General features: G+C 42.4%; 1 protein-coding gene and 1 long non-coding RNA gene across 8 annotated transcripts in view; both read left to right on the top strand.

Annotated features, from left to right (window-relative positions):
- The window catches only part of LOC120990160, a 954,651-nt gene that overhangs the window by 176,935 nt on the left and 754,815 nt on the right, over nucleotides 1-22,901 (top strand). The gene's annotated exons all lie outside the window — the stretch shown is intronic.
- Nucleotides 1-22,901, top strand: part of SORBS2 (sorbin and SH3 domain containing 2) — a 247,820-nt gene that overhangs the window by 170,001 nt on the left and 54,918 nt on the right. For 4 of the 7 annotated variants that reach the window (XM_040418738.1, XM_040418736.1, XM_040418732.1 and 1 more), the window contains 4 exons: nucleotides 2,837-2,920; nucleotides 9,420-9,476; nucleotides 17,086-17,135; nucleotides 20,232-20,410. In XM_040418738.1, coding sequence (XP_040274672.1) covers nucleotides 2,837-2,920; nucleotides 9,420-9,476; nucleotides 17,086-17,135; nucleotides 20,232-20,410 — 370 coding nt within the window. The remainder of the gene's footprint in view (nucleotides 1-2,836; nucleotides 2,921-9,419; nucleotides 9,477-17,085; nucleotides 17,136-20,231; nucleotides 20,411-22,901) is intronic. The other 3 variants (XM_040418737.1, XM_040418733.1, XM_040418734.1) reach the window with 3 other exon arrangements.

Here is a 22,901-nt window from a genome sequence, read left to right as displayed (position 1 = left end):
GGGGGTGCAGGGAGACGGACTGGACCCCAACCATCAGATATTGATGACCTATCCACAGGATAAAACCCCTTTTTAACCTTTTCCACTGATAACTAAAGCCTCTATTACTCTGCCAGATTTGTTGTCAAATAATCGCTAACGAGCGTTCACATGAATACTCGTTAGCATTCACCTTGCAGTGAAATACTACCACCAATTGCCCGATGAACGAGCAAACGCTTGATCATCAGGCAATCCAAATCTTTTGACATGTTAAAAAATTATTGTTTACAGGCGGCAGATCGTGGTATCTAATAACGATCTGTCGGCGGCAAACACTATACCGCATGGGGACGAGCGATGCTGTGGAGGAGATCGTTGCATGTAATAGCAGCAGTCTCCTCAGCTAGTGAGCAGGTGATTACCGGGAGGGACAATTGTCTGTCACATCGGGCTGTGTAATACAGGCTTAAAGCTTCACACAGTGTTCTTGTGTTTAGATTATTGTCAAACTTTAAATGTTAACACAGTTATCTAGTCATCACAGGAGAAGTGGAGATCCAGATTCTGTATCTGCATGCTCACCTCTACAGTATACAGCAATGTAGTTCTGCAGTAATAGATAACATGATATCCTCGTATCCTTGACACTGATGTATAGACTTCATATAAACCATTGGGGACTTTATATTCCAGGCTGATTCTAGCTGATGTGGGAAAACCCATAATTAAAGGCACAGTACAGTTAGGGCCTAGACTAGCGGGTGTGTCTTGTTTTCATAAGGCAAGAATAACCTGGGCATGGTGCCAGGCAATGTTTGCTGCAGTCACTGCATAAACACTACATTTCTGATGAATCTGACCATGTATAAAAGCTAAATGTGAAACCACCAACAGGAAATAAATCATGTAACACATGCCAAAATTTCCCATGCCAGAGTTTCAGTCCATCTTATGCAGGGACTGAGATTTCTCCAGCAGAGATATGTATACATCATCTCAGCATGTCAGAAGTTTACTTGTCCATGAGACACAAACAGGATTCCCTTGCATCTTTAGCAATAGAGCAGTGGGCTCTGTAGTATTTGGAAAAATAAGCAGAATTATATATTCACTCTCCATTATTGATTGCACTGAATACATTATTCATATGAGGCAATGATACTAAAAGTGTCTGCTTTTGATATTGCCCTTTTTTCAATAGAAGGGTGTACAGATTCTGTACAGGATGTCATTAGACATGATGACGTGTTAGGTATTTGTCAGGTCGAGGACCCAGTTATATCTAGACACCTGGGTGGAGGGCATGCAAGCTATGCCTCTGCTACCCTGCACCTTTTTCTAGGGTCAGATGTAAATGTGTGCAAATATATCTTGTCGTGGTAAAATCCGTACATTGTTATCCCATACACAGTTATAGACAACACCCTGTATGGGACTGCTGAGGACAGCTGAGCACTTGTACTCGACTATCTCCAGCAGTCCTGCAGAGTTTAATGGAGCACCAGTGTGCATGTGTGACCACTGATCCACTCAACCTTGTGATCCATCAGTTGGACCTCCACTGATCAGACACTCATTCCCTACTCTGTGGTTTAGGGGTTAACTCTATATAATGGTAAAACCTCTTTAAAGTGTATGTCTACTTTTGAAAAACTTAAAGATTTTGCTCAGTGGGGGTCCAAAGGCTGAGGCCACCACAGATTGTTAAAACGAGTAGATAGAAGTGCTCAGAGAGCTTTCTCTCGTCACTGTTGAAGATGGTCTCAATAAAAAGTCTACAAGTCGTCTCTGCAGGAGTGCTTCTATCTCTCCGTTTTACCACTCTTGAGGGTCTCAGCACTTGGCGTCCCACTAATCACAACCTTTGATATGTCACAATGACAAAATCAAACTTTTTTCAAAAATAAAGTTACACTTCAAGCTTCAGATAATTTGTAAAAACTTTAGAACTAAATTAGATTCATATCTCCTACCAACTCCAGCTCTTGTAAGGCTACTTTCACACTAGTGTTTCTTGCAGATCCATCATAGATCTACAAAAACGCTTCCGTTACAATAATACAACCGCATGCATCTATCATGAACGGATACAGTTGTATTATGTCTTCTATAGCCAAGACGGATCAGTCTTGAACACCATTGAAAGTCAATGGGGGACGGATCCGTTTACTATTGTGTCAGAGAAAACGGATCCGTCCCCATTGACTTACATTGTGTGTCAGGACAGATCCGTCTAGCTCCGCACCAGCGCAACCAAACGGAACGGAATGCATTTTGGTGAATTCCGTTTCGTTCAGTTCAGTTTTGTCCCCATTGACAATGAATCGGTACAAAACGGAAGCGTTTTCTTCCGCTATTGAGATCCTATGACGGATCTCAATAGCGGAATTTAAAATGCAGATGTGAAAATAGCCTAACTTGCACTCTGGCAAATGTCATTTTACACAAGACAGTAAAGGTAAATCCTGCAGTGTAGTGCAGAATAGTGAGTTACATTATAGGCGGTTATCTAGGTTGACAGAGTGTTGACAACTTCCAGTATCAACCAGCAGAATGTGAATGTGCCTGTAATATGACATATGTAAGTCAAGATTGGCTGAGGAAAAGTTAGGTATTTATGATGTTAGTCATCTTTATATAGAAGTAAACTGTAAAACAGTGTGTGATGGTATACCTGCACTTTAGGTATCTAATCGACTATCAGTCAATTCATCAATGAATCTGTGAAAAAAGTTGGTGCTGCTAATGAACATCTTTAGTTAATCGTTCCCTGCACTAGTGTGTTATGCTTCTTTACTGCTATTATCTTAGAATTTGCACCTTTTTACCTCCCCCTCCTTGCTTCCTACTCCAGAATGGTCGTATAAATCCAGATGAGATAGATTTAGAAAATGAACCATGGTATAAATTCTTTTCAGAACTGGAGTTTGGACATCCGGTAAGTGAGGTTAGATACAGTACTAATGCTTACAATAGGTGTTAGGATAATCTAATCCTGTGAATCTTATGGTTTATTAACTCCCACTTATGCACCATCAGGGATAAACATATGCTGTGCACCTATTTGTAGGAGAAGCAATCAATTGAAGTAGAGAATCATGCTTTACTGTGATAGCTGTCTATAAAATGTAGTATATTCTATGATAGGACTTCCTGTAGGCCATAACCTGACACATCAAGGTGTCTAATGTCTTTACACTGTAACTATTTTCCCCATTGGACAGATGATGAAAATGGTTATTGCAGTACTAATCATACACATTTTGTGTGGACTGCTTAATTTATTAAATATTGCATCCAATTTGGATTAAGGCCATCATAAAAGCGAACATGTACAGATCTGAATAAAGTGTATCAAGCACATACATTTTACATGATGGCTTTAGTGAGGAGGAAGATGGGATCATACAAATGCAGTCTTCCCAAAGGAGTAGATACAAAAATATATAAGTAATGTCCAGTGCTACATCTCTATGTCCAATAATTGTAATTTTCCATTAAGTGTCATTTATAGTACTGCTGTCCTCATTATGCCACTTTCTATAGTATATCTAAGCGAATACATAATTGAACTAGCTCCAGGAAAGGGGAACTGATGGTAACAGGAGATCAGTGCACATTAGATAGATAATTGCCACAATCCAGAAGAAACGAGTTCTCTGATTAAGACTTGAAAATAGAACTGTAATGGACAATACCAAGGTGACAAAATGCTTTGTGTTTTTTCATGTATACACAGTACTGTGCAAAAGTCAGAGACCCCCTTTTTAGTCATTTAAAGTCAAAATTGTAAGTTAATGGAGGGAGGATACCCTGTTTAGAATCATTTCTCGGTCTGAGTGGAAAGTGGTTTCAAAGACCAACTCTGGTAGGTCCTGACCCTGCATTACACAGAAAACCTGTTCATTTGAATAGGCACTCTGTAATGCTTAGTTTCCCTTATGGTGGCACTGCTGGGAAGCATGTATAGCCAGGTGTCCCCAAAGATTACTGCTGATCGCTAGGGGTAGAAGTCATAGTCAAGGGACCCTTCTAACAAGTTTGATATTGCCCAAAGCTACCTATAAATGGTATTTCTCACAAGGAAAATCCCTTTTCATATGGGGCCAGCCGCAGAGGTTTCTGAAGCTGATCATCGAGTTGGCTTCAATTTAAGAAAAAAGATGTCTTAATGAGACAAAGCCTTTTCATCCCTGAGAGCTTCCTTCAGTAAATATATATATATGTCCGTCCACTGTTAGAAGACAACTCAGTTTTATTGATCTGAAATGACTTGTAGCTGTCAAGATGTACTGAGAAAAGGTAACAAAGAAGCAAAAGAAAATTTGCACTAGAATAACTGGATATTTCAGATGTTTTATGGACTAAAGCACTATCTACATCAGTCAAGAACTGAGAAGGAGCTGATCATGTTGGGGGATATTTAAAGGTCTGGAGTTGGCGACTTGTTTGTGAATACATTTACAAACAAATCGCAAATTTCGATACAATTTTTTTTTGTAAATCCATTTCTACAGTCGGATAAAAACCCCAAGTTCATCAGACAAACCAGTGAAACAAGCTACTGGTGTTCTCAGAAGAGTGGCCACTGCAGAGCCTAGACTTGGCTGGTAACAGGCATCATCCCAGAAGATTGGAAATTAGCAAAGGTTGTGCCCATTCACAAGAAAGGTAGTAGGGAGGAATCAGGCAACTATTGGCCAGTAAGCCTGACATCAATAGTGGGGAAATTAATGGAAACCATACTTAAGGAGAGGATTGTGGAACATCTAAAATCCCATGGATTGAAAGATGAAAAACAGCATGGGTTTACTTCAGGGAGATAATGTCAAACTAATCTTATTGATTTTTTTGATTGGGTGACTAAAATAATTGATGGCGGAGGTGCAGTAGACATCGCTTATCTAGACTTTAGTAAGGCTTTTGATACTGTCCCACATAGAAGGCTTATCAATAAATTGCAGTCTTTGTGCTTGGACTCTCATATTGTTGAATAGATTAGGCAGTGGCTGAGGGACAGACAACAGAGGGTTGTAGTCAATGGAGTATATTCAGACCATGGTCTTGTTATCAGTGGGGTACCTCAGAGATCTGTTCTGGGACCCATATTGTTTAATATATTTATCAGCGAAATTGCAGAAGGCCTCGAAGGTAAGGTGTGTCTTTTTGCTGATGACACAAAGATTTGTAACAGGGTTGATGTTCCTGGAGGGATACACCAAATGGAAAAGGATTTAGGAAAACTAGAGGAATGGTCAAAAATCTGGCAATTAAAATTTAATGTTGATAAGTGCAAGATAATACACCTGGGGCGTAAAAACCCAAGAGCAGAATATAAAATCAGTGACACAGTCCCAACCTCAGTATCTGAGGAAAGGGATTTGGGGGTCATTATTTCAGAAGACTTAAAGGTAGGCAGACAATGTCATAGAGCAGCAGGAAATGCTAGCAGAATGCTTGGGTGTATAGGAAGAGGCATTACCAGTAGAAAGAGGGAGGTGCTCATGCTGCTCTACAGAGCACTAGTGAGACCTCATTTGGAGTATTGTGCTCAGTACTGGAGACCATATCTCCAGAAGGATATAGATACTTTGGAGAGAGTTCAGAGAAGAGCTACTAAACTAGTACATGGATTGCAGGATAAAACTTACCAGGAAAGATTAAAGGACCTTAACATGTATAGCTTGGAAGAAAGACGAGACAGAGGGGATATGATAGAAACTTTTAAATAGATAAAGGGAATAAACAAGGTAAGAGGAGAGAATATTTAAAAGAAGAAAAACTGCTACAAGAGGACATAGTTTTAAATTAGAGGGGCAAAGGTTTAAAAGTAATATCAGGAAGTATTACTTTACTGAGAGAGTAGTGGATGCATGGAATAGCCTTACTGCAGAAGTGGTAGCTGCAAATACAGTGAAGGAATTTAAGCAGGCATGGGATAGGCATAAGGCCATCCTTCATATAAGATAGGGCCAGTGGCTATTCATAGTATTCAGTATATCGGGCAGACTACATAGGCCAAATGGTTCTTATCTGCCGACACATTCTATGTTTCTATGTACTTGTATCATGAGGAGAAAAAAATCGATCAACTCCTGCACTGAACTTTAGAGATGTTGGTAAGAAACAAGGAAAATTTCAATGCAGATCTTTACTGCAAGTCACCTAAAAAATATGGAAGTTGTGATGAAGTTGTGATGAAGTAAAGGGTGATGCACAGCATAGACTTGAGATTTGTGTAATTTTCTAAAAAAACTATTACTCTTTAGGCAGCTGCAGATGTAGACGTAGGGCAGTGTAATTGTTACAATGGCCAACTGGAGTTATGGACCCACTAGATCACTAAGGGATTTGGAGCAGAGTCTTAGGGACTCTATGTTCTTCACCCATAACCCCAGAAAGAAAGTACAGATTTTCCCACAGGGAATCCCTAGGTTGATGCACCTGGAATAGTCTCCATTAGCAGCAGCTGACAGTGAGTCAGGCAGGGCAAAAGTTGAAGGAGGCAGAGTTTACTCATAAACTGAAATCAGGCAGATGTCAAGATGGACAGCAGACAACTAGAAGAGGTCAAGGCATCAAGCCAGGTCATTAACACATAACTCGTGCAAAGACATACCCAATGGACTTTACTTCTCAGACCCAGAGTGGAGGGAGTAAAACTCTTTTACACCCTGGGGTATACAGACATTGACTAAGATAAGAGGCACGTAGAACACTGTGTAGCCCTTTAAGAAGCCAGGAATAGGCATCTGCATGTGACCTAGTGGTAGAAAAGCACAGCATGTTAGGAGAGCAGTGGCCAAAAGTAGAATGCTGGGCACACATAGAAAGAAGTTGATGAAACATGATAGTAATAGCTTTAGATTTGGGGGTTTTCCTTCCATCTGCTGAATCCATTTCCCTCAGATACTGTGGTACTGACAAACTGAGAAGTTGCAGCTACATCTCCCTCCTCCCTATTTACTGTTTCACACTAGATAGATTTTTGTTTTCTATTGATCGAGGAGGTTTCTGAATGTTTACAGAGACTGAAAGGAGAGGAAACGAGAATTCCACACTCCCGGAAGGTGCCAGTTTGCCCTGATAGCATACATTTTAAAAGTTTCATATATTTACATGTATCACTGATATATAAAAAATGATAGGTACACTTTAAATAGAGTTAATTGTATCTCTGAATTTTGCACATTATTGTATGTACTGTATACATATTTTAAATACAAAGAAGAGATTTGATCAGTTCACCCATCCAGATATCTGATATGGTGCACGAACAACAGGGCTGTCTCCCAGAACTAAATGTATTCAATAGTGATGCCTCAGCACACGCTAAAGTCTTCAGCATTATTGTCTCTACATGCAAAAAAGATTAAAATCTGGATCGATCACTATTATATACATATTTTAAGTAACAAGGTCATCTGACCTGGTAAAGACACATCTGGAGCAGTGCCGAGCCACTTCTAGTTTGTAGCTTAGTGTCAATATGGCGACTGGAACACTCGCTCTGCACTGGAGGCAGCAAGACCTGATGCTACCAGCGTTGTGACATCACATTATCACGCTGGGAACGTCACGTTTGCGGCTTCCAGTATGAGTCCCTGTGGTGTTTTTATTTTTATTTTTTTGTCGGTACTATCATGAGTGGGGGCTGTTGGGGTATTATATGTATGTAATATATATATATATACTGTATATGGAGGTGCTAAGGGGGTCATAATATATATCGGGGGGCACTATGGGGGTATTTCATATACTGGCTGCCACAGAGGTGCAATATTTTTACTGGGTGCACTAAGGGGGTCATTATAGATACAGGGGGCACTAAGGTGCCATGATATATATGGGGGCATTATATATTCTGAGGGCACCGTGGGGGACATAATTTATAATGAGGGTACTGTAGGGTTGAGGTTTTAAACATAAGCCAATCAAATTAATCCCTACGGATGCCAAACAGATGGCTAGGAAATAGATGCACACACAGATGCAAAACAGTTTTGAATGTACCTTTAGTTTAGAGCAGCAATTCTTGTATATCAACTTGCTTGGGTATATTCACACATTAGTACAGTGGCCAAGTATTACAATGTAATTTGTGGAATTTTATGAAAATCTATTCACACAGGGAAATATAAACCACAATTCTTTAGAGCAGGGAGAAGTTGTTCAAAACCGCCCTATTCTCCATTTATACAATTTTTGTGGTGTTTTTTTTTTTGCTAGTTTTGGGGGGAAACATAACTAAACAAAGCAGTTTTTATTGTTTTCATAGTCTCATTACCAGGAAACTGAATCTGCAACCATCACGGTTTTTGTATTTTTCCGGTCTATTGAGGTGCAGCTTTCTGAACCTAACTTTGACCAAAAGTCATACAGATCAGCAACCAGCCACCCATGAGTTTTCTCAATCATTCTTCATCAGGTTGCTGTGCAGGGCCATCTTTAACGTGGGGCCAAAGGGGCAGCTGCCCCGGGCCCAGTTGCTCCTGGGTGGTTCAAGGCAGCTGCCTCTTGAGCCCCGCTGGCCACTGGAGGACCTTTCATGGGTCCATAATTTATTAAGTAAGTAGCAGGACATGTAGGGCATACATGGGGGATGTCCCTGCACTTACTATTATCTCTGGGAGCCACTCCGTTGCGCTGATGCTAAGTAACAGCATCGGAACACCAGGGAGGAGGCATCAGCTTTTCTCTGTGGGTGTTACGTCTCCCTGGCTGTAGCGCTGTCCAATCGCAGTGCAGAACGTCACAGCCAGGGAGAAGGTGAGTCCCCCCCCCCCCCTCATGTATGCCCTACATGTCCTGCTACTTAGTTAATAAAGTATGGACCCATGAATGTTGCAGCGGCACTTGTGTTCTCCCTCTTGCCCAGGGTCCAATCAATATTAAAGACGGCCCTGTTGCTGTGTTATAATCCTCAGGAGAAAATTGGCAGTGCATTGGTGACGGCGCATTACAAGGTCACAAATCATTTGCTCACTAGCTGTAACATCTAGGCTTTAAATGCAGTAACTGACTAGTGCAGTATACGTGGAAACCTTTACTTTAGGAAAGAGGTGCACAGAAGATATGGTGCAAAATAGGGTGTTTACAGAGTGCTGGGCCTGCATGCCTTCCCCTTGTAAATGTGTGGAGTATTTGTGTTTTCATTGCTGAAGCCTGTAGAGTGACTACCTGCATAGGACAATGGCACTAACGTGTCCCCAGCACTTAGCAAATGTGTGCTTATTGCTTTGTGTGGCTTGCATGTAGACATTTCACAACTTTCCACTAATTTCTCTTGTTTTTCTCATGTCAGTAGTTTGCTTTCTTTCCTTTTAAAGCCCTTTTTGTGGAAAAAGTAACACCAACATTCTCCTTCACTTTGGTAATGATGTACTATCATGATTATCCATTTCACCTCTGCATTTCTGTTCTGTGTCTGCCACCAGCCTCCTAAAAAACTATTGGATTATGTGCAGGAGAGTCCCTCTCGTGTGTCTACTGAGGTAAATCTTATTCATTGTTTGCATTTGGATTTTTTTTATCTTTCTGCCTATGGGGTCATTAAAATATATTAAAGGGTAAACCGTCCCATAACAATAGATTTACATTACTGAGGAAATAAACTATTAATTTTTTTTATACCTGTTAGAAGTCTAAAGGTGCCTAGACACCTGCAATTGCTGCCGGTCGAACACTGGTCATTGTCTATCTCTCCCATTCACCTACATGCTCGATTCGGCTAAGCAAGTACATGTATTTGGGGGAGAGCGTCACTGTCAGACCTAACTTACAGTGGCTTATCTCCTGTGACAACAAAAGGCTTGGGGGTTGCAATTCAGTGCGTCTAGTCCTTCTGTACCTCAAAATCCTCTCTTGGGAGACAGTCGAGAGCTCTCCATACACATTATGCACCACCAAAATGATAGGTTTAGATCACAATGGCCTTAAGTTTACTTTACAGCAAATAACTCACTTATATTTCTTTTTCTCTCTCCAAATTCTCTGTGAATATACATAGAGTAGGACATTGTCGAGTAATATGTGCTGGATATTTACTGTATGTATAAAGCAGACATGTCCGTGGCTGTTGCTTTAAACCATGACGGCATGAACGTGAGGTGGTCCCACAGATGATATATTGGGTTAAAGTCTGGGGAATTAGGAGGCCATGCTAGAATTTGGAAGTCTTAGTCATACTCCAACCAATGTTTCTCACCTGACACGCCAACGCCATCTGTTCCATGGAGCAGAAAACATGACTCATTGGAGAAGGCAACCCTTTGCCAATCAGCAGAGGTCCAATTCCAATATTTCCGTGAAAATATAAGCTTTTCTGCGGATGCAACTTTGTTAGCAGAGGTGCAGTGACCATCCGTCTGCTTCAGAGCCTTATATGCAGTAAGGTTCCCTGAACTGTTGTTTTAGACATTCGTCTGGTTGCCCCCTGGTTCATTTTGGAGGTGAGCTGCTCCGCTGTAGTGTTTCAGTCTGCCCTTGCAAATGTTCAGCTCACGACATGTGACTTACTTCATGACCTACATGCTGAAAGTAGGAAGTGGTCATAATAATGTGACTCAACTGTGTATGCAATCATTGATGTCTCTGCAAGGGAAGCGAGCACTGTGCCAGGAGGCAGGGCCGGTTATAGGTGAAATGGGGCCCTGGGGCAAAAAACAATAAGGCCCCCCCCATACACACGACATTTGCTGACTTTAACATCCCCCCCCCCATCACTACAGAAATACAGCGACCCATACCTCTTACATACAGTGATGTCTTTTGATGTAGATGTTCTCTGTCCTCGTCTTCTCCTTTTAGACCAGACCACCATTTTGTCACCATTTTCCGTCTCTGCAGTTTGACAACAACAAAAAAAAATCTTAGTTTACTACTTTTCCATCATCCTCCCATCTTCTGGACAAATCATCCTACTGTGCTGCTGTGCTCCCCAATACTATACTGCAGAAACATATAATACTAGTACCACACAGAGCCCCCCATATAAATTACCTCTTCCTTGTGGCCTCAGTAAAAGCCCCCATAGTGCCCCATAATAATGTGCCAGTATCAAGTGCCTCTCCATGCCCCCCATGTGCCAGTAACAAGTGCCAGACCCCCCATGTGCCAGTAACAAGTGCCTCTCCATGCCTCCCATGTGCCAGTAACAAGTGCCAAACCCCCCATGTGCCAGTAACAAGTGCCTCTCTTCCCCCCATGTGCCAGTATCAAGTGCCAACCCCCCATGTGCCAGTATCAAGTGCCAACCCCCCCATGTGCCAGTATCAAGTGCCACCTCCCCACATGCGCCAGTATCAAGTGCCAAACCCCCCCATGTGCTAATATCAAGTGCCAAACCCCCCCATGTGCCAGGATCAAGTGCCAAACCCCCCCATTTGCCAGTATCAAGTGCCAAACCCCCCCATGTGCCAGTATCAAGTGTCAACCCCCCATGTGCCAGTATCAAGTGCCAACCCCCCCATGTGCCAGGATCAAGTTCCAAACCCCCCCATGTGCAAGGATCAAGTGCCAAACCCCCCACCCCCATGTTCCAGGATCAAGTGCCAACCCCCCCCCCCCCCCCCATAAGGATCAAGTGCCTCCCACTCCCCCCATGTGTCAGTAAAAGTCCGGTATTAAAAAAAAAAAAACACTTATACTTACCTCCATGACACAGCGATGCGATGCAGGCCTCTTCTGGCCTGTGTCTCCCACGCTGTACGGCTCAGGCGGCACGATGACGTCATCGCACCGCCTGCAACGGCCTTTGATAGGCTGCGGGCCTTGTGCCGGCAGCCTATCAGAGGAACAGGGAAGGGAGACGCCTCTCCCTGCCCCACAGCACAGCCATCTGTATCACTGTCCTGAGGACGGCGATACGGATCACTATGGAGATGAACGCTTCCACAATGGAAGCGTTCATCTTTCTGTGACCTGCCGGTGTCGGGTGGTGGGCTTGGGGGCCCCAAGGACTCGGGGGGCCCAGGGGCAATTGCCTGCCTTGCCTCTATGGAAGCGCCGGCCCTGCCAGGAGGAGAGAATACTTATCTTTCCATCCTGCCAGCAGCTGTGCTCCTCTGATGTGTCTGAAGCCGCCAATGTGGAAGTGGAGGTGCTAGTGGCTCCAGACACAGCAGAGTAACGCAGCTGCTGGCAGGATGGAAAGGTACAATGCTTTCTCCCCTTGCAGAGGCTCCACTGCCACCAGTTATTGCATAAGCCACAGCACATTCCTACTGGTTAAATGCTTTTGATAAAACCCACTGACACCAGTGACTGGATATAAAATATGCGCAGGCACCATAACACAGGGCTGTCCACTTGTGGGCCAGTCCAAGCCTGGATACGTAGCTAAAATTCAGGAAAGCTGCAGTGTAAATTACATAGTGCAGAACAGATTTATCATGAGTCTATGATTGCTCCAAAGAAACAGAAAAGGAGCATTTTGGCGACAGACGATCTTTATATTATGTATATATATAATTACTTGCCAAAAGTTAAACAATTAAGGGAAGTGACTTTCTGACCACATGGCAGATCTCTTAGGGCTCTTTCATACGAGCTGATTCCGTGCGGGTAAAAGAGAGCCAACCCCCGTTCCGGACAGCAGAGCCTCTCTGTGACCTTTTTACTACAAAATCCCGGTGACAACTTTATCTCACTGTGATTTTGTAGTAAAAAGGTCACAGAGAGGCATGGAGCATTATCAATCATGTTAATGCTCCGTGTCTCTGCTGTCCGGAGCGGGACTTGGCTTTATTTCACGCAGCGGATTACCCGCACGGCATCTGCTCGTGTGAAAGAGCCCTTATTTAGGTTTGTCTGCTATGCATTGAGTTCTTTTCTTTTCATGCAGCAGCAGTGCCCTTTCATGTTGTCTTTTATAAGCTATTACTATTATTTCACCCATGGAGGGTGAATGCAAACATATTAGAGTTTCAGGTGCTGTGCGTATAATAAGAACAATAAGCATCTTTTTATAGTGAGAATAATGTACAGTAAATAGATTTTTCAATAGCCAATAACTAGGTTGAAAATTATACAGTTTAACACATTTCACATATTATTCATAAATCGTTCAATGAATACCCTCAGATAGTAGATCAGTAAGGCTACTTTCACACTAGCGGCACTGACCTCCGGCAGGCTGTTCCGTCGGATGAACAGCCTGTCGGATCCATCCTGCCGCTAGTGAACATGTGCCCCCGGACTGCCGCTCCGTCCCCATTGACTATAATGGGGGCGGAGTTCCGGCGGAGGCACGGCAGCGCACGTAGAGAGGCTGCTGGAATAAAACTACGACATGTCCGACATTTATTCTGGCAGACTCTCACCGTGCCTCCGCCGGAACTCCGCCCCCATTATAGTCAATGGAGACGGAGCGGCAGTCCGGGGACACACGTTCACTAGCGGCAGGACGGATCCGACAGGCTGTTCACCTGACGGAACAGACTGCCGGAGGTCCGTGCCGCTAGTTTGAGAGTAGCCTAACTGAGCATATTTACAGACTGCCAGTGGACCTAATAAAATGTAACTTGTATTTGATTAAAAAAAAGTACTATTGTGTTATTTCATTTTTTGTGTCATTGTACAGGGCACCGTGCACCCAGTCATTATTTTATTTCTATAATAATGGTTATTGGGAAGGAAGGAATAATAATGACTGGATGCATGGCGTCCTATACAACCATATGAACAATCTTTTATTATGTCCACTGGCAGTCTGTAATTAATGTTTATTGGTACAGGGGCAAGGAAGAAAGGGATTGCTTTAAATAAATCCACACATTTCACTAATTAACAGTTTTCCCATTACCAGTAATTAAGCATAGTCTGAACATGCCCCCATCCCCTATCCATCCTGCTTAGTCTAGTTTCACACTAGAACATACAATTTCACATAATAGTTTAGGGAACACCAGTTCCCTAATATAATGCTATTTAACCACTTCCCAACCGCCCATTGACTATAAACGTCTGTGGGCCGGTCGTTTATTTCTGAATGGACGTTCTGGAACGTTCTTTTAGAGATGGCAGCTACATGCTAATCGTGCAGCTGCCGAGCGGGGGGCCCGCTCCTGGGTGTCCCTACCTTATAGTACAGATCAGGAAGCAATGTGCGCTTCCTGTTCCGGCCCGGCGGTCATCTGATCGCCGGGGCCAGGGAGTGCAGGAGCTGTCGGGTCTTCCATAGACCTCGATCAGCCCTGCACTGAGGCTGTACAGCGGAGTATACTGCGGTACAGCCTCTCTGGGGGGTGTATTTCCCCTGTAACTGGGGCTACTATGTCAGCCCCAGTTACAGGAGAAATCAATAGTAAAAAAAAAATGTATGACCTTATGGGGGACACAAAGTGTAAAATAAAACATCTGGTATTGTTGCGTTCGTAATGACCGGATCTATAAAAATATCACATGATCTACCCCATCAAGTGAACAGTGTAAAACAAATATAGAAAAATGACAACAAACAGCTTTTTTTGTGACTTCACCTCCCAAAAATGAGATAAAAAGCGTTGTTCGGTATTCTGCTCAGGCGCGGAGAGGAAGCTGGCAGCCTGCGAGCGTCCTTCCCTCACCGCGCCTGCGCAGAATACCGAACGGCGCAAGATTTCCCCAGGGCACAAGGCAGGCAGAAGGATGCAAACGATGCCTGGCCCTGTCAATCAACACTTGTAAGGTGGGAGACGGGAGCCTCTAGGTGCAGGAGCAACGCCCCCCCCCCCCCCCTCCCTGCTCCTAGTGGCTAATTTACATATTATCAAATTAAGAATTCTACAGTAACGGGGGCAGGGATAATCATTAGAATAGCAGAGTTAGGTGCAGCTGACATTAGCACATCGCTAATGTCAGCCAGTTTAATACTGAAAATTCTAGTGACAGAAAGCTTCCTGAAATTGCTCTCAGTTGTAATTGGGCTATATCCACCGTCCCAACCAAAATGCTTTTCTCAGAATTCATCTCAAGTGAAACTGAAGCATTTTGGACTTCCAGTAGTTATACCTTCTTCCAGCTATCCCCCACTTCTTGGAAGGCGAGCAAATGCAGAAATAAAGGACAAAAGAGAGCATGACTGCAGAAGATAGGCTTTGTTAGTAGTCTGTTACCCTGCATCAGAATGCTGCAGACTTTACATACAGTCCTGATCAAAAGTTTAAGACCACTTGAAAAATGGCAAAAAAATCATATTTAGCATGGCTGGATCTTAACAAGGTTCCAAGTAGAGCTTCAACATGCAACAAGAAGAAATGGGAGTGAGACAAAACATTTTTTGAGCATTCAATTTAATGAAAACATCGAATAAACTGAAACAGGCTGTTTTTCAGCTGATCAAAAGTTTAGGACCACACCTCCAAAAAAAAACTAAACTCCCCCCAAAACAGAAATCCAACTTCCAAACATGAACTCAGTAATGAGTAGCTCGGCCGTTATTGTTTATCACTTCAAAAATTCGTTTCGGCATGCTTGATGCAAGCGTTTCCATGAGGTGAGTGGGAACATTTCTCCAAGTGGTGAAGACGGCCGCACGAAGGCCATCTGCTGTCTGGAACTGTTGTCCATTTTTGTAAACTTCCCTTGCCATCCATCCCCAAAGGTTCTCAATTGGATTTAGATCAGGGGAACACGCAGGATGGGCCAAAAGAGTGATGTTATTCTCCTGGAAGAAGTCCCTTGTCCTGCGGGCATTGTGTACTGTAGCGTTGTCCTGTTGAAAAACCCAGTCGTTACCACACAGACGAGGGCCCTCAGTCATGAGGAACGCTCTCTGCAACATCTGGACATAGCCAGCGGCTGTTTGACGCCCCTGTACTTCCTGAAGCTCCATTGTTCCACTGAAGGAAAAAGCACCCCAGACCATTATGGCACCCCCTCCACTGTGGCGCGTAGAAAACATCTCAGGTGGGATCTGCTTGTCATACCAGTAACGTTGGAAACCATCAGGACCATCAAGGTTACATTTTTCCTCATCAGAGAATAAAACTTTCTTCCACCTTTAAATGTCCCATGTTTGGTGCTCTCTTGCAAAGTCCAAACGAGCAGTTCTGTGGCGTTCAAGGAGACGAGGTCTTTGAAGACGTTTTTTGTTTTTGAAGTCCTTCAGTCTCAGATGCCGTCTGATGGTTATGAGGCTGCAGTCAGCACCAGTAAGGGCCTTAATTTGGGTCGAGGATCGTCCAGTGTCTTTACAGACAGCCAATTGGATCCTCCGGCTCAGTGCTGATGAAATTTTTTTGGGTCCTCCACTTGACTTTTTTGTTCCATAACCGTCAGGATCATTTATGAAATTCCAAATGACTGTTTTACTGCGTCCCACCTCAGCAGCGATGGCGCGCTGTGAGAGACCCTGCTTATACAGTTCAACAACCCGACCACGTTCAAAAAGGGAGAGTTTTTTTGCCTTTGCCATCACAACGTGTGACTACCTGACAGAAAATGACAATGAATCCACATCTTTGCACAGATTTGGCCTTTTAAAGGCATGTGGTCCTAAAATTTTGATCAGCTGAAAAACAGCCTGTTTCAGTTTAATCGTTATTTTCAATTAATTGAATGCTCAAAAAATGTTTTGTCTCACTCCCATTTCTTTTTGTTGTATGTTGAAGCTCTACTTGGAACCTTGTTAAGATCCAACAATGTAAAATATGATTTTTTGCCATTTTTCAAGTGGTTTTTAAACTTTTGATCAGGACTGTATTAATAGATCACTCTGGACTCATGGTGGCAGACATGTATGGAGCCTCAGTTTTAGCTTCTTCTGCTTACCCTTTCACTATATTTAACTGTGCGATTTTGGCATTTTCCATGAGCAGCCACTGTACAGCTGGCCCTTTCATCTGTGTCCTCACATTTCTTTAAACAGCCAGAATGTCATAGAGCATCATTTGAAGTGCAAAGCGTTATTAATGTAGACAGTCCTATATATGACTTCTGTTTATATAGCAGGACAACATGTTCTGGACAGCTTGGTAGAAACTGTTTCATTGCCTAGTTCTGTGCATTCATTAGTAATAATTAAAATACTTCTGCAGTAATAAACAGTTGGCTTCAAAGTGCATACACTTTGTACAATGTGTAACCTTGTCGGTTCAATGTTATTTCCTTTTCTTCCTGCAGACATCATTATACCAACCATCAATAGAAAGAGGCAACGAAAGAACATTCAGGTAATGTGATCGAAATGACTATTTGTCTATGCCCACTACATATTATTACTGCATATTGCTTACGCACTGGTACATTGGCCAATAGCTTTGTTCAGTCTTCAGTAGATGATGTCTGTCTAGTATGTGTGCTTATTAGTAAAGTATTTCATTCATTTATATTACAGTTCTTGGTATACAAGAGGATGTATTACAACATGCACAATGAAAATCTTTTAATTCTGTAATCAAGAAATTAAAATAAGCCAGCAAAAAAATCTAAAATAGAAGCTAATCCGTACATGTCTGATAGATGCAGGTTCCAGCTCTGGGACCCATACCAATGTGAAGAACGCACCCACGTACAGAATTAGGGGAAGATGGCATGTGCCATTTACTGCTATAGGTGTTATGGAAAGTGTGCTCAGTTTGGTGTAACCCCCATAGCTGTTAATAGAGTGGGCCACACGCATGCCACCTCTCCATTCATTCTTCACCTGGTTGCACCAGACATTTTCCAAACAAGTGCACATGGCAGAAGTATGACCTGCATCTATCTAGACATTTATGGCATATACTGCGATTACCCCTTTAATATTACAGAATTTCTGTCTTTGGGAAGATCTCAGACATGCTAGACAACCAAAGATTATTACCAAGGTCAAGATATTCATGAAAAATTACATATGTCATTTTTTAACACTATGATAAATTCAGCAAACAGAGATTAATAGTGCAATATACAGTGCAGATAATATACACTCACCTAAAGAATTATTAGGAACACCTGTTTTATTTTTCATTAATGCAATTATCTAGTCAACCAATCACATGGCAGTTGCTCCAATGCATTTAGGGGTATGGTCCTGGTCAAGACAATCTCCTGAACTCCAAACTGAATGTCAGAATGGGAAAGAAAGGTGATTTAAGCAATTTTGAGCGTGGCATGGTTGTTGGTGCCAGACGGGCCGGTCTGAGTATTTCACAATCTGCTCAGTTACTGGGATTTTCACGCACGACCATTTCTAGGGTTTACAAAGAATGGTGTGAAAAGGGAAAAACATCCAGTATGCGGCAGTCCTATGGGCGAAAATGCCTTGTGGATGCTAGAGGTCAGAGGAGAATAGGCCGACTTATTCAAGCTGATAGAAGAGCAACGTTGACTGAAATAACCACTCGTTACAACCGAGGTATGCAGCAAAGCATTTGTGAAGCCACAACACGCACAACCTTGAGGCGGATGGGCTACAACAGCAGAAGACCCCACCGGGTACCACTCATCTCCACTACAAATAGGAAAAATAGGCTACAATTTGCACGAGCTCACCAAAATTGGACTGTTGAAGACTGGAAAAATGTTGCCTGGTCTGATGAGTCTCGATTTCTGTTGAGACATTCAAATGGTAGAGTCCGAATTTGGCGTAAACAGAATGAGAACATGTATCCATCCTCTGATGGCTACTTCCAGCAGGATAATGCACCATGTCACAAAGCTCGAATCATTTCAAATTGGTTTCTTGAACATGACAATGAGTTCACTGTACTAAAATGGCCCCACAGTCACCAGATCTCAACCCAATAGAGCATCTTTGGGATGTGGTGGAACGGGAGCTTCGTGCCCTGGTTGTGCAACCCTCAAATCTCCATCAACTGCAAGATGCTATCCTATCAATATGGGCCAACATTTCTAAAGAATTCTATCAGCACCTTGTTGAATCAATGCCACGTAGAATTAAGGCAGTTCTGAAGGCAAAAGGGGGTCCAACACCGTATTAGTATGGTGTTCCTAATAATTCTTTAGGTGAGTGTAAGTTGGAGCATTGAGAGAGTTACAAAAAATGGTTTTGGTAATCGTTTGCACCCAGCATAGTGGTAATATTTATAGTTGTATTTGTATCGTTTTTCACACTTCATGCAGGTTCTATCATTATTAAATAACTGTGAAAGATTTGTATGATGGTTGTGTTAAAATCACGCTGACAATGTTCATAAAGACTCCTGTAGCTGGGCTGACTGACCAGGCAATTTTCGAGAACAAACTGTTCATTCCTGATAATTTCCTGATTATCAGCGCATTTACATGCAGCAATCATGTCCACAGAACAAGTGATCTCTATGGCAATCGTCCATTCATTGTTTCTGGGGAGCAGATCCCACCCAGAACAATCAGATGCTCAGAAACAATGATTTTGGCCTCTGCATCTACAATGCTTTCACCCATGAAGTGAGAGTTAGCTTGTTCAACCGGTGATTGACAGCAACTTTACACAGGGCAGTTATCAGGACTGAGCATTTGTTCCTGATAATTGGCCCATATGAAAGGACCTTAAGAAAGCTGCATATTCACACTCATGTTTGTGGAAGTGACACAGAAAACACAAGCAGATTAAAACTTAGAGGAACAGGCAACAGAGCTATGGCCTATATAAGAAGTGAATATTGAAACATTGATTTGGCCAATGTTCTTCTTTTAGTCTATTATTTAAACTTAAAGGGATTGTCTCAGTTGAGCAAAATACATTCATCATGTAGAGAAAGGTAATACAAACCACTTACTAATGTATTGTGATTATCCATATTGCCTCCTTTGCTGGGTAGACTTATTTTTCCATCACATTATGCTCATTTTTTCCATTACAGTATACACTTCTTGTTTCCATGGTTACGACCACCCTGCAATCCAGCAGTGGTGGTCGTGTTTGCACACTCTAGGAAAAAGAACCAGTCTATGCGCACTCCTGTGGTTCCGGCCACCAGAGTGTCCGGCGCTTTTTTCTATAGTGTGCAAGCACGACCACCACTGCGGGATTGCAGGGTAGTGATACCATGGAAATGAGAAATGTGTAATGTGATGGAAAAATGGATCAAGCCAGCAAAGGAAGCTAGATGGACAATCACCATACATTAGTAAGTGGCTTGTATTAACTTTCTCTACATGATAAATGCCACTTGCTGAAGTGAGACAACCCCTTTAAGTTCTAAATCGCTCCTGTTTTCTGTGAAACCATATTTTGTTGAGTAGCAAGTTCAGTGACTGTATTCTATTTGTGGAAGTGAACTTTGGATGCAGACCAGAAAGATATTTGGTGCAGAAATGTAATAAATGAATTTATTTTTTAGCTCTGCAAGTGATTACAGAAAAAGACGGAAGTCTGAGCCCAGTGTAAGCCATCAGAAAACCAACAGTGACCAGAATGCAAACAGGAACAGCCTTAGCCGAACAGGAATACAAGGCACAAGTACCACCCTGCGAAAACCTTTCATTAACTCCTCACCTCCGTCTCCGTCACGGACTAAAGGTAGGCCTGATGCTGAGACGCACCACCTCACAAAGTGACTCCATGTATCGCAGCAACTGGTGCTTACAGTGCTCAACCTGTTTTCTCACTCAAACTACAACATTGCCATCTGCTGGTCTATTTATGTATAACATTACTGACCCATTAAAGTCTGAGCTATGAGCAACTGAACTGTGCTAAGATGAGAAGCTCATAAAATGTATAGATGTTGTAAAGATGAGCCTGCTTCCATTGATTTCACTGTATCTATAGACTATGTAGCTGCCCCCCTAACATTCTCTATATTACAATGTGCGAGCACTCTATTCACCTACGCTATATAGCCCTGCCTTAGTTTTGCAGTGAAACCTTTAAAACCAAATTTTTATAAGACTATAGGGCTCCTTTAATATTCGCTTTAGAAAAGAAATCAAGTAAATGAATCCTGGTGATTACAGAAGTCCTATATTTGCAGTGTTGTTAACTGTAATATCCAGAGCAATATATTTCTCTAGATCACAAATCCTCTAGATCACAAAATTATCTTATGGTAAATTACTGTGGTCCATGGCTGTAAAAGCAATTTAGTGCCTTCTAGACTATACTCAGTAATATATTTAGATCAATAATGCAAATAAATCATGTTTTGGTCACCTTTTATGGCTTTCGGTAAATTTGGGGAGAATACTTATGTTGTGTTTCTATCAATGCACTTTCTTTATATTTCACTCTATTACCAATGCTTTTTCTTTTGCTGTAAAAGCTGTTAATTTCTGGAAATGTCTCTCTCTTGTCATGCTGCTCTTTGGATTCTGAAGGTGGGGATGTTAGCAGAATGTATCCCCCCCTATTCGCTTACTCCGTACATAAACCGAATGCCTCAAACTCAATAGATTGCTGTAGTGGCTATAGTTACCATTTAGCTGTGCCTGATGATACAAAGCGTGCAATCAGCTTTAAGAATGGCTGGCAGATGAATCGACAGAATGCAGAGGTGTGGAGCAGCACAGAGGAAACAGCGTCACCAAAATTTAAGTCTAGGAGTTGTGATGATTTATTATCAGAGGATCACGATATCTTCTCTAGCAACCAGACCAAATCTGAAAGCATGGGATCCTTATTATGTGAAGACAAATCTAAGCAGAGTAGTCCTACAGTGTGGGGAAACTCATATACATCAGATGGGTGTCCTCTAAACAAGTCCAGGGTTCGTCATAGGTCCGCACATGACACTCCAGGTTTCCTAAAGTTATACAAAAAAATGCATCGCATCAATCGCAAGGACTTGATGACCTCTGAAGTGATCTGTTCTGTGAAATCTCGGATAATGCAATATGAGCAGGAACAGCAAAAAGGTATATTTGCAGATTGGAGGACAGTTTCCGAAGAGGTGCCAAGAGATATGGTTCCAACAAGAATATCAGAGTTTGAACAGCTTATCCAGAAATCCAAATCCATGCCTAACCTTGGAGAAGAGGTGCTGTCTGCAGTCAGCTTAGATATCTCTACCAACAGCAACTGCCCTAAACGGAGATTTTCTATTGAATCTCTTCTCGATGAAGAACCTCAAGAAAGACATATATCTCAGGTACAGCACAATGGGAAAGCTAAACCTTTAGTTCCTGTTCATATTGAAGTGACAAGTGATCAAATTCCCAGATCACATGTGGAATTATCTGATAGTGACCCTGAGGCTGTAGTTTCAGACCTGAGTGACTTCTTTCAAATAGAAGGATCTTCATTTTGCAGTGAGAGTGATTTGGACCACTATTCTTTCACATCTTCAGAAAGTTACTATGGTTCTGGACATCATCATCACCACCACCACCACCATCACCACCACCATCGGCAACTTATCACCTCCTGCAAAGGAAGGTGCCCAGCATCATACACACGCTTTACCACCATGTTAAAACACGAAAGGGCTAAACAGGAGAAAAGTGAAACTCCAGGAAGGAGAGAAATCGATTCAGGCCTTTCTAAAATTGCATTTCTTGTTAGTCCAGTGCCTTTCCGTAGGAAAAAAAGCTCTACACCTAAAAGGCAATCTGAGAAGGGCCGATGTAAAGCATCTGTGTTTGATGCACTAGACACTGCTCTTCAGGATATCTGTGACCAAATTAAAGCTGAGAAAAGGCGTGGGAGCTTGCCAGACAACAGCATCCTACACAGACTTATTAGTGAGCTCCTACCAGATGTTCCGGAAAGAAATTCTTCTTTAAAAGCATTTCCTTTATCCACCCCTAACCAGTCTTACTACCAGCTGCCTCAGGATGGTGCTATTCATTACCCACCATGTCAGAATGATTGTGGAAGATTGCCTATCAGTGCCTCTTACCAGGATGTGGATGCAACCAACAACAACTCCCAGGATACCCCATATGCTTTCCAAGGTGCTCGACTATCATTTCCTTAAGTTTCACGATGTATCCACCTCATTTCATTCATGCAAGTTGTGGAGCCATTTGTGAGGCAGAGATGTTGTAGGAAGAAGCAGATCATGGTGATTTTT

The sequence above is a fragment of the Bufo bufo genome, chromosome 2, assembly GCF_905171765.1.
Source record: "Bufo bufo chromosome 2, aBufBuf1.1, whole genome shotgun sequence".
In the NCBI taxonomy this organism is placed as follows: Eukaryota; Metazoa; Chordata; class Amphibia; order Anura; family Bufonidae; genus Bufo; species Bufo bufo.
Note: the sequence above shows the minus strand (reverse complement) of the source record. Positions and strands in the feature narration are given on the sequence as shown.